The sequence below is a fragment of the Chiloscyllium plagiosum genome, chromosome 10 (assembly GCF_004010195.1).
Source record: "Chiloscyllium plagiosum isolate BGI_BamShark_2017 chromosome 10, ASM401019v2, whole genome shotgun sequence".
Classification (NCBI taxonomy): Eukaryota; Metazoa; Chordata; class Chondrichthyes; order Orectolobiformes; family Hemiscylliidae; genus Chiloscyllium; species Chiloscyllium plagiosum.
Window position 1 is genome coordinate 86,845,462 of NC_057719.1, and position 12,260 is coordinate 86,857,721.

A 12,260-nucleotide genomic window follows, 5' to 3' on the forward strand; every position below is an offset into this window, starting at 1 on the left:
ACCCTCACCCACCCCACAACCCTACCCTACACAATCGCACCCATCCACCCTCCCCCACATCCTCCCTGACACTGTATATGTGTGCAGCGCCTGCCCATATGCTTGATGGCTGTCTCTGTGCCTTTCCCCAGGCTGGGCAGGAAGCTACTGATGTAGCCATTCTCCTGAAGGACCTCGGTACGTCCTGCAGTGATATCCGCCAGTTCTGTAAGAAGGTGCGAAGACGGATGCCTGGCACAGATGCTCCTGGAATTCCAACGGCACTCTCCTTCGGCCATCAGGCAACTACACTCTTCATTTCTCTTCACTCCCTGTATGGGAGTCTCTGTGTGGGTGTGGGCAGTGTACCCGGGGCAGGGGGTACACACGGACCTGCGTTTCTGCTGCAGGTTGCTGTGTGAGTGCGGGTATCCCCGTGTGTACCCGGGGCAGGGGGTACACACTGACCTGTGTTTCTGCTGCAGGTTGCTGTGAGAGTGTGGGTATCCCCGTGTGTACCCGGGGCAGGGGGTACACACTGACCTGTGTGTTTCTGCTGCAGGTTGCTGTGTAAGTGTGGGTATCCCCGTGTGTACCCGGGGCAGGGGGTACACACTGAGCTGTGTGTTTCTGTTTCAGGTTGCTGTGTGAGTGTGGGGTATCCCCGTGTGTACCCGGGGCAGGGGGTACACACTGAGCTGTGTGTTTCTGTTTCAGGTTGCTGTGTGAGTGCGGGTATCCCCGTGCGGGTGCCCGGGGCAGGGGGTACACACTGAGCTGTGTGTTTCTGTTTCAGGTTGCTGTGTGAGTGCGGGTATCCCCGTGCGTGCCTGGGGCAGGGGGTACACACTGACCTGTGTGTTTCTGTTTCAGGTTGCTGTGTGAGTGTGGGGTATCCCAGTGTGTGCCTGGGGCAGGGGGTACACACTGAGCTGTGTGTTTCTGTTTCAGGTTGCTGTGTGAGTGTGGGTATCCCCATGTGTGCCTGGGGCAGGGGGTACACACTGACCTGTGTGTTTCTGTTTCAGGTTGCTGTGTGAGTGCGGGTATCCCCGTGTGTGTCTGGGGCAGGGGGTACACACTGACCTGTGTGTTTCTGTTTCAGGTTGCTGTGTGAGTGTGGGGTATCCCCGTGTGTGCCTGGGGCAGGGGGTACACACTGACCTGTGTGTTTCTGTTTCAGGTTGCTGTGTGAGTGTGGGTATCCCCATGTGTGCCTGGGGCAGGGGGTACACACTGACCTGTGTGTTTCTGTTTCAGGTTGCTGTGTGAGTGCGGGTATCCCCGTGCGGGTGCCTGGGGCAGCGGGTACACACTGACCTGTGTGTTTCTGTTTCAGGTTGATGTGTGAGTGTGGGGTATCCCCGTGCGGGTGCCTGGGGCAGCGGGTACACACTGACCTGTGTGTTTCTGTTTCAGGTTGATGTGTGAGTGTGGGGTATCCCCGTGCGGGTGCCTGGGGCAGCGGGTACACACTGAGCTGTGTGTTTCTGTTTCAGGTTGCTGTGTGAGTGTGGGGTATCCCCGTGCGGGTGCCCGGGGCAGGGGGTACACACTGACCTGAGTGTTTCTGTTGCAGGTTGCTGTGTGAGTGTGTGGGTATCCCCGTGCGTGTGCCCGGGGCAGGGGGTACACACTGACCTGTGTGTTTCTGTTTCAGGTTGCTGTGTGAGTGTGGGTATCCCCGTGTGTGCCCGGGGCAGGGGGTACACACTGACCTGTGTGTTTCTGTTTCAGGTTGCTGTGTGAGTGTGGGTATCCCCGTGCGTGTGCCCGGGGCAGGGGGTACACACTGAGCTGTGTGTTTCTGTTTCAGGTTGCTGTGTGAGTGTGGGTATGCCCGTGCATGTGCCCGGGGCAGGGGTACACACTGACCTGTGTGTTTCTGTTTCAGGTTGCTGTGAGAGTGTGGGTATCCCCGTGTGTGTCTGGGGCAGGGGTACACACTGACCTGTGTGTTTCTGTTTCAGGTTGCTGTGTGAGTGTGGGGTATCCCCGTGCGTGTGCCCGGGGCAGGGGGTATACACTGACCTGTGTGTTTCTGTTTCAGGTTGCTGTGTGAGTGTGGGGTATCCCCGTGTGTGTCTGGGGCAGGGGGTACACACTGAGCTGTGTGTTTCTGTTTCAGGTTGCTGTGCGAGTGTGGGTATCCCCGTCTGTACCCGGGGCAGGGGGTACACACTGAGCTGTGTGTTTCTGTTTCAGGTTGCTGTGTGAGTGTGGGGTATACCCGTGTGTGCCCGGGGCAGGGGGTACACACTGAGCTGTGTGTTTCTGTTTCAGGTTGCTGTGTGAGTGTGGGTATCCCCGTGTGTGTGTCTGGGGCAGGGGGTACACACTGAGCTGTGTGTTTCTGTTTCAGGTTGCTGTGTGAGTGTGGGTATCCCCGTGCGTGTGTCTGGGGCAGGGGGTACACACTGAGCTGTGTGTTTCTGTTTCAGGTTGCTGTGTGAGTGTGGGTATCCCCGTGCGGGTGCCTGGGGCAGGGGGTACACACTGACCTGTGTTTCTGTTGCAGGTTGCTGACACCCTGGTGGAGTGCAGGAAGCAGTTGAGCCGCGTTGTGGCCGTGCTGCAGGAGATGGCTGCTGCTGGAGTCCAGCTGGTGGCACCTTTACCTGAGAATGAGGGGCTGCCCCCTCGCAAACTCGAGGAAGTGGCTTGGACCGCAACCGAGCAGGTGGGTGTGAGACAGGGCACCCTGTACCCCACAGGACCGATACCCCCCACTGCCCGGGCTCCCTGTACCCCACAGGACCGATACCCCCCCACTGCCGGGCTCCCTGTACCCCACAGGACCGATACCCCCCACTGCCCGGGCTCCCTCTACCCCACAGGACCGATACCCCCCCACTGCCCGGGCTCCCTGTACCCCACAGGACCGATACCCCCCACTGCCCGGGCTCCCTGTACCCCACAGGACCGATACCCCCCACTGCCCGGGCTCCCTGTACCCCACAGGACCGATACCCCCCACTGCCCGGGCTCCCTGTACCCCACAGGACCGATACCCCCCACTGCCCGGGCTCCCTGTACCCCACAGGACCGATACCCCCCACTGCCCGGGCTCCCTGTACCCCACAGGACCGATACCCCCCACTGCCCGGGCTCCCTGTACCCCACAGGACCGATACCCCCCACTGCCCGGGCTCCCTGTACCCCACAGGACCGATACCCCCCACTGCCCGGGCTCCCTGTACCCCACAGGACCGATACCCCCCACTGCCCGGGCTCCCTGTACCCCACAGGACCGATACCCCCCACTGCCCGGGCTCCCTCTACCCCACAGGACCGATACCGCCCACTGCCCGGGCACCCTCTACCCCACAGGACCGATACCCCCCACTGCCCGGGCTCCCTCTACCCCACAGGACCGATACCGCCCACTGCCCGGGCACCCTCTACCCCACAGGACCGATACCCCCCACTGCCCGGGCTCCCTCTACCCCACAGGACCGATACCGCCCACTGCCCGGGCACCCTCTACCCCACAGGACCGATACCCCCCACTGCCCGGGCTCCCTCTACCCCACAGGACCGATACCGCCCACTGCCCGGGCACCCTCTACCCCACAGGACCGATACCCCCCACTGCCCGGGCTCCCTCTACCCCACAGGACCGATACCGCCCACTGCCCGGGCACCCTCTACCCCACAGGACCGATACCCCCCACTGCCCGGGCTCCCTCTACCCCACAGGACCGATACCGCCCACTGCCCGGGCACCCTCTACCCCACAGGACCGATACCCCCCACTGCCCGGGCTCCCTCTACCCCACAGGACCGATACCGCCCACTGCCCGGGCACCCTCTACCCCACAGGACCGATACCCCCCACTGCCCGGGCTCCCTCCCCGGGCTCCCTGTACACCCCAGACACTGACACCCCCCACTGCCCGGGCTCCCTGTACCCCAGACTGTGACACCCCCAGGCCCACCTTCCCGCTCTGCCCTTACGCACACAGACAATGAGAACCCTTGCAGTTCTGGCACGACGGAGAAACACCGTGATGGTGATTGAGTGGTTCCTGTTCACAGGGTTTACCGAGAGGATTCTTCTGCCGGTCAGAATGCGGCTTCTCAACTTTCCTTGTGCTGAGAGAGCTGTTTGTTGGATTCCTGGGTTGTGAGACCCCTTCTCCAGCTCTCTGGGATAGATACTAAAAGGGGCAGCTTACCGCAGCTGGTCAGCCCTGGGAACCAATGCAGGTGTCAAGCCCTGTCATTGAAATAAAACCAAGAACTGCAGGAACTCAGCAGGTTTGACAACACCTGTGATAAGAAAGCAGAGTTCATGTTTTGGAGTTCTGGAAAGCCCCCAGACTCTGGATGGTGAGACCGAGTGCAGGTAAAAAGCCAGAGGGAGGGCTCCAAGTGCAGGGAGAGTGTTGGAGCTGGGTGAAGGGGTGTCTGGGATGGGAAGAGAACTCTTGTCCAAAGGAATGGGCACCGAGGCGAAGGCAGTGGAAGGAGAGTTTGATATCATGTCAAAGTCCGAAATTCATGAAAGGTGGGGACGCAGAGGGATAAAGCTGAGCTCTTTGATGTGGACAGACTGTTCAGCATCAGACAGTGGAAGGTCAGGAGGGATGGTGAATACCTGACAGGAGGTGGGGTTGGACAATATGATTGAGTCAGAGAGAAGGGGAGGGAAGGAGGGTTCAGCAGGACTGCATGTCTCCCTGAATTTTTCCGTGATGCCTGAAACACAGAGACAAACCTTGTTGTTCATCCAGCAAATGAGCCAAAGGGTGGAAGTGGAACAGTGCAGTAGTGCAGCCCTGGGGCAGTGTGATGTGATGCTGTTGGAGAGGGAGATAGTGTGTGTATATGACTCCACATGGCCCTGAGTGTGGATCTCAGGGTACAACGAGAGCAGTTCTCCGTGCAAGGTTGAAGATATTTGCTTCCACCCTCTCCACGGGAGTCGTACCGGAGGATTGGAGGGAGGCGAATGTTGTTCCTCTTTTCAAGAAGGGGAATAGGGAAATCCCTGGCAATTACAGACCAGTCAGTCTCACGTCTGTGGTCAGCAAGGTTTTGGAAAGAATTCTGAGGGACAGGATGTTTGACTATTTGGCAAAGCGTATTGTAATTAAAGGCAGTCAGCATAGTTTTGTGAAGGGCAGGTCATGCCTCACAAATCTTACTGTGTTCTTTGAGGAGGTGACGAGACAGGTCAATGAAGGTTGAGCAGTGGATGTGGTGTATATGGATTTCAGCAAGGCATTTGATAAGGTTCCCCACAGTAGGTTCATTTGTAAAGTCAGGAAGTATGGGATACAGGGAGATTTGGCTATCTGGATTCAGATTTGGCTGGCTGACAGAAGGCAGAGAGTGGTTGTAGATGGAAAGTATTCTGGCTGGAGGTCAGTGTTGAGTGGGGTCCCGCAGGGCTCGGTTCTTGGGCCTCTGCTCTTTGTAGTTTTTATAAATGACTTGGATGAGGAGGTTGAGGGGTGGGTTAGTAAATTTGCAGATGACACAAAGGTTGGAGGTGTTGTCAATAGTATAGAGGGCTACTGCAGGCTGCAGTGCGACATAGACAGGATGCAGAACTGGGCTGAGAAATGGCAGATGGAGTTCAACCTGGATAAATGCGAAATGATGCATTTTGGAAGGTCAATCTCGAATGCTGAATATAGGATTAAAGACAGGATTCTTGGCAGTGTGGAGGAGAACAGAGGGATCTGGGTGTGCAAGTACATAGATCCTTCAAAGAAAGGTTGACTAAGCTCAGACTTTTCTCTCTGGAGAGAAGGAGGAAGAGAGGAGACCTGATCGAGGTGTACAAGGTAATGAGAGGCATGGATAGTGTCAATAGACAGAGAGTTTTCCCCAGGGCAGGAATGACTGATACAGGGAGTCATAGTTTGAAGATATTAGGAGAAAGGTATAAAGGAGACGTCAGAGGTAGGTCCTTTACGCAGAGAGTTGTGAATGAATGGAACGCGTTACCAGCGGTGGTGGTGGAAGCAGAATCATTGGGGACATTTAAGCAACTGCTGGACATGCACATGGAGAGCAGTGAGTTGAGGGGAGTGTAGATTAGGTTATTTTATTTTAGAATCTGAATAATCCTCGCCCAACATCGAGGGCTGAAGGGCTTGATCTGTGCTGTACTTGTCTATGTTCTGTGTTCTATCATGGAGATACCTGTGATCCTGGGGGATTCACAACCCGAAGGATGAAAGTTGAATTGCAGGCCAAATGGGATGAGTCTAAGCTGGAGACAATCACTGAACGATGTGGATGTGGAAACGCGTTTTCACAAATACTTGGTCAAACACCAGGAGTGACAGTCAAATTAATGTCACCGACAAGAAAAAGGATTGACACAGAAATCCGGTCGCAGCGCACGTTTTGAAGGCTTACTTAACCCAAAACGATAACTGGGATTTCTCTCCACAGATGCTGCCAGACCTGCTGAGCTTTTCCAGCAACTTCTTTGTTTGTGTTTTTGACATTGTTGTTAATAACTCGTCACCACCTCACTGACCAATCAGCAACGTGTTCCAGACAAATCTCCATGTGTAGCCAGGCCCCGAGATCCAGCTCATCGGCCATTCTGTAATTGCCCACTGTTACAGCCCACAGCTGGAAAAGGAGCACTTAGAATGAGAGTCAGGTAACCTGCTGTTAAAGAGTACGTTAGTCTTTCAGCAATCCTTGTTATTTCAACAGTGTTTTGTTCCATTTCATTTTTGATGATCAGCATTATGGAAATATAAAAAGATAGCCTTTTGAATCTGAGGAATCGCGAATGGTGCTGAACATTGTGCAATCCTCAGTGAATATCCCCATTTCTGACCTTGTGGTGGATGGATGGTCATTGATGAAGCAGCTGAAGGTGGTTGGGCCCAGGACACTACCCTGAGGAATGAGGGCTCTTTTGGTGGAGTGTCCCTTCCTTTGAGCCAAGAGTCCTGGGTTCAGGTCCCACCCCTGCTCAAGAGGAGCCAGTTGATGAGAAACCATCTACCGTGAGAGGCTCCTGTAGTGCTGTCCAAGGATATGAGAATTGAAGTGCTGTAGTCTATCAGTCAGTAGACAATAGGTGCAGGAGTAGGCCATTGTGCCCTTCGAGCCTGCACCACCATTCAATATGATCATGGCTGATCATCCTTAATCAGTATCCTGTTCCTGCCTTATCTCCATAACCGCTGAAAATGTGTTGCTGGAAAAGTGCAGCAGGTCAGGCAGCATCCAAGGAACAGGAGAATCGACGTTTCGGGCATGAGCCCTTTTCCATTACCCTGGATTCCACTATCCTTGAGAACTGTATCCAACTCTTTCTTAAATGAATCCAGTCCGTCTCACATTGGCAGTAATATTGTTTAGAATTCCATCCTGCAGTTCGGCTTACTGAGGGTGGTGACCTCTCCCCAGACAGTGTACAGGTTGCAGGGTGCAGTCAGTGATTTTGATTTTGATGGGATCTGGTTCTCAGGTATATGGAGGACAGGCGACCAGCCCGTATGAATGCCTCCGCCAGTCATGTACAGTCATCATTGTCACAATGAATAAGATGGCCACGGCCATGCAGGAGGGAGAGTACGATTCCGAGAAGGCGTTGGTGAAGGTAAGGGCACTGCACCAGGTCGCCCTGATGTAGCCACGGAAACAGACACTGGGTGTAGTGTCTGTAAGGGACTGGCTACAGGACAGGCTGTGGGGGTGGGGACGGGGCCGGTGTGTGGGGGTGGGGACGGGGCCGGTGTGTGGGGGAGGGTGGGGAGGGGCCGGTGTGGGTCCCCTGTCTGACCTTGCTGTATGAGGGTGGGGAGGGGCCGGTGTGGGTCCCCTGTCTGACCTTGCTGTATGAGGGTGGGGAGGGGCGGTGGTGCGTCCCCTGTCTGACCTTGCTGTATGAGGGTGGGGAGGGGCCGGTGTGGGTCCCCTGTCTGACCTTGCTGTATGAGGGTGGGGAGGGGCCGGTGTGGGTCCCCTGTCTGACCTTGCTGTATGAGGGTGGGGAGGGGCCGGTCCTGTCTGACCTTGCTGTATGAGGGTGGGGAGGGGCCGGTGTGGGTCCCCTGTCTGACCTTGCTGGGTGGGTTTGGTTCCAGCCCGCACGGCCAGTGGATCAGCGTGCTGCTTCTCTCCGAGCTGAAATCACCGATGCTGAGGGCCTTGGACTGAAACTGGAGGATCGAGAAACTGTCATCAAAGAGCTGAAGAAATCCTTGAAGATCAAGGTGAGTGCCTGAGATGGGGCAGTGTAGCTGACTGCGGTGAGACTATAATCCTATAAGAACAGCAAACAGGAGGAGGCCATTCAGCCCCATCGAGCCTGCTCCACCATCCCTCGCATTCAGTTTCCTGCCCTTTGCCTGTCACCAGTTATTTACCTGACTGATCAAATATCTCTCTATCTCAGCCTTCAATGTACACATGGACCTTGCCCCCCCCACTCAGCTCTCTGTGGGAAGGCTGTCCCTGAAGGACATGAGTGAACATAGAACATTACAGTGCAGTACAGGCCCTTCGGCCCTCGATGTTGTGCCAACCTGTCATATCAATCTGAAGCCCATCTAACCTACACTATTCCATATGCTTGTCCAATGACGACTTGAATGCACTTAAACTTGGCGAATCTACTACCGTTGCAGGCAAAACATTCCATACCCCACTACTCTCTGAGTAAAGAAACTACCTCAGACATCTGTCCTATATCTATCACCCCTCAATTTAAAGCTATGTCCCCTCGTGCTCACCATCATCATTCTTGGAAAAAGGCTCTCCCTGTCCACCCTATCTAACCCTCTGATTATCTGATATGTCTTTAAGTCACCTCTCAACCTTCTTCTCTCTAACGAAAACAGCCTCCAGTCCCTCAGCCTTTCCTCGTAAGACCTTCCCGGCACCACTCCCCACCTCTTCCTCCGCTACATTGATGACTGCATTGGCGCCACCTCGTGCTACCAGGCAACATCCTAGTAAATCTCCTCTGCACCCTTTCCAAAGCTTCCACATCCTTCTAATAATGCAGCGACCAAAACTGTACACAATACTCCAAGTGCGGCCGTAGCATAACCTCATGGTTCCGGAACTCGATCCCTCTATTAATAAAAGCTAAAACACTGTATGCCTTCTTAACAACCCTGTCAACCTGGGTGGTAACTTTCAAGGATCTGTGTACCTGGACACCGAGATCTCTCTGCTCATCTACACCACCAAGAATCTTACCATTAGCCCAGTACCTTTCATTCCGGTTACTCCGACCAAAGTGAATCACCTCACACTTGTCCACATTAAACTCCATTTGCCACCTCTCAGCCCAGCTCTGCAGCTTATCTCTGTAACCTACAACATCCTTCGTCACTATCCACAACTCCACCGACCTTAGTATCGTGTGCAAATTTACTAACCCACCCTTCTACACCCTTATCCAGGTCGTTTATAAAAATGACGAACAGCAGTGGACCCAACACCAACCCTTGCGGTACACCACTGGTAACTGGACTCCAAGATGAACAAGAAGCCAATTACTGAACCAAACTGCTATATCTCCCACAATCCCATTCCTCCGCATTTTGTACAATAGCCTACTGTTGGGAACGTTATCGAACGGCTTGCTGAAATCCATATACACCACATCAACCGGTTTACTTTCATCTACCTGTTTGGTCACCCTCTCAAAGAACTCAATAAGGTTTGTGATGCACGATCTACCCTTCACAAAACCGTGCTGACTATCCCTAATCAAATTATTCTTTTCTAGATAATCATAAATCCTATCTCTTATCACCTTTTCCAACACTTTACCAACAACTGAAGTGAGGCTCACTGGTCTATAACTACCAGGATTGTCTCTACTCCCCTTCTTGAACAGGGGAACCACATTTGCTATCCTCCAGTCTTCTGGCACTATTCCTGTAGACAATGACGATTTAAAGATCAATGCCAAAGGCTCGGCAATCTCCTCCTTGGCTTCCCAGAGGATCCTAGGATAAATCCCATCCGGCCCAGGGGACTTATCTATTTTCACACTCTGCAGGATTTCTAATACCTCCTGCTTGTGAACCTCAATCACATCTAGTCTAGTAGCCTGTATCTCAGTAATCTCCTCGACAACATTGTAATTTATTAGAGTGAATACTGTTAAAAATATTCATTTAGTGCTTCCCCTATCTCCTCTGACTCCACACACAACTTCCCACTACTATCCTTGATTGGCCCTAATCTTACTCTCATCATTCTTTTATTCCTTAAATACCTATAGAAAGCCTTAGGGTTTACCCTGATCCTATCCGCCAACAACTTCGCATGTCTCCTCCTGCTCTTCTTCAACTTCCTTCGTAAACCACGGCTCCCACGCTGTACAGCTTCCTCCCTGCCTGACAGGTACATACTTATCGAGGGCACACAGTAGCTTTTCCTTGAATAAGCTCCCCTGCAGTTTCCTTCTCCATCCTATGTTTCATAAATCTTGCCTAATCACATCATAAATGCCTTTCCTCCAGCTGTAACTCTTGCCCAGTGGTATACACCTATTCCTTTCTATCACTAAAGTAAACTTAACAGAATTGTGATCGCTATCTCCAAAGTGCTCACTACTTCCAAGTCTAACACCTGGCCGGGCTCATTACCCAGTACCAAATCTAATGTGGCTTCGCCCCTTGTTGGCCTGTCTACATACTCTGTCAGGAAGTCCTCCTGCACACACTGAACAAAAACTGACCCATCTATAGTACTCGTACTATAGTGTTCCCAGTCAATATTTGGAAAGTTGAAGTCCCCCATGACAATTACCCTGTCTCTCTCACTCCTATTGAGAATCATCTTTGCTACTGCCTTTATTCCTGATGAAGGGCTTTTGCCCGAAACGTCGATTTTGCTGCTCCTCGGATGCTGCCTGAACTGCTGTGCTCTTCCAGCACCACTAATCCAGAATCTGGTTTCCAGCATCTGCAGTCATTGTTTTTACCTTCCCTCCATACCAGGCAACATCCCAGTAAATCTCTTCTGCACCCTTTCCAAAACTTCCACATCCTTCATATAATGCGGTGACCAGAACTGTACACAATACTCCAAGTGCGGCCGTACCAGAGGTTTGTACAGCTGCAGCATAGGTCGTTTATAAAAATGACGAACAGCAGTGGACCCAACACCGACCCTTGCGGTACGCCGCTAGTAACTGGACTCCAGGATGAACATTTCCCATCAACCACCACCCTCTGTCTTCTTTCAGCAAGCCAATTACTGATCCAAACTGCTATATCTCCCACAATCCCATTCCTCCACATATTGTACAATAGCCTACTGTGGGGAACCTTATCGAATGCCTTGCTGAAATCCATATACACCACATCAACCGGTTTACTCTCATCTACCTGTTTGGTCACCTTCTGAAAGAGCTCAATAAGGTTTGTGAGGCACGACCTACCCTTCACAAAGCCGTGCTGACTATCCCTGATCAGATTATTCTTTTCTAGATGGTTATAAATCCTGTCTCTTATAACCTTTTCCACCACTTTACCAACAACTGAAGTGAGACTCACTGGTCTGTAATTACCGGGGTTGTCTCTACTCCCCTTCTTGAACAAGGGAACCACATTTGCTATCCTCCAGTCCTCAGGCACTACTCCTGTAGATAATGGTGATTTAAAGATCAATGCCAAAGGCTCGGCAATCTCCTCCCTGGCTTCCCAGAGGTTCCTAGGATAGATCCCATCCGGCCCAGGGGACTTGTCTATTTTCACACTCTGCAGGATTTCTAATACCTCTTCCTTGTGAACCTCAATCACACCTAGTCTGGTAGCCTGTATCTCAGTATTCCCCTCAACATTGTCGTTTTCTAGAGTGAATACTTTCGAAAAATATTAATTAAGTGCTTCCCCTATCTCCTCTGACTCAACACACAACTTCCCACTGCTATCCTTGATTGGCCCTAATCTTACTCTCGTCCTTAAATTCTTTTATTCCTTAAATACCTATAGAAAGCCTTAGGGTTTACCCTGATCCTATCCGCCAACAACTTCTCATGTCTCCTCCTGGCTCTTCTGAGCTCTCTCTTGAGGTCTTTCCTGGCTACCTTGTAACCCTCAACCGCTCTAACTGAGCCTTCACATCTCATCCTAACATAAGCCTTCTTCTTCCTCTTGACCAGAGAGTCCACTTCCTTCGTAAACCACGGCTCCTGCGCTCTACAGCTTCCTCCCTGCCTGACTGGTACATACTTATCCAGGACACACAGGAGCTTTTCCTTGAATAATCTCCACATTTCTAATGTGCCCATCCCCTGCAGTTTCCTTCCCCATCCTATGCTTCCTAAATCT

General features: G+C 52.6%; 1 protein-coding gene across 1 annotated transcript in view; it reads left to right on the top strand.

Moving 5' to 3' along the window:
- LOC122553861 (dynactin subunit 1-like) overlaps positions 1 to 12,260 on the top strand; it is a 24,160-nt gene that overhangs the window by 8,534 nt on the left and 3,366 nt on the right. The window contains exons 4-7 of the mRNA XM_043698303.1: positions 132 to 281; positions 2,498 to 2,659; positions 7,430 to 7,561; positions 8,049 to 8,177. Coding sequence (XP_043554238.1) covers positions 132 to 281; positions 2,498 to 2,659; positions 7,430 to 7,561; positions 8,049 to 8,177 — 573 coding nt within the window. The remainder of the gene's footprint in view (positions 1 to 131; positions 282 to 2,497; positions 2,660 to 7,429; positions 7,562 to 8,048; positions 8,178 to 12,260) is intronic.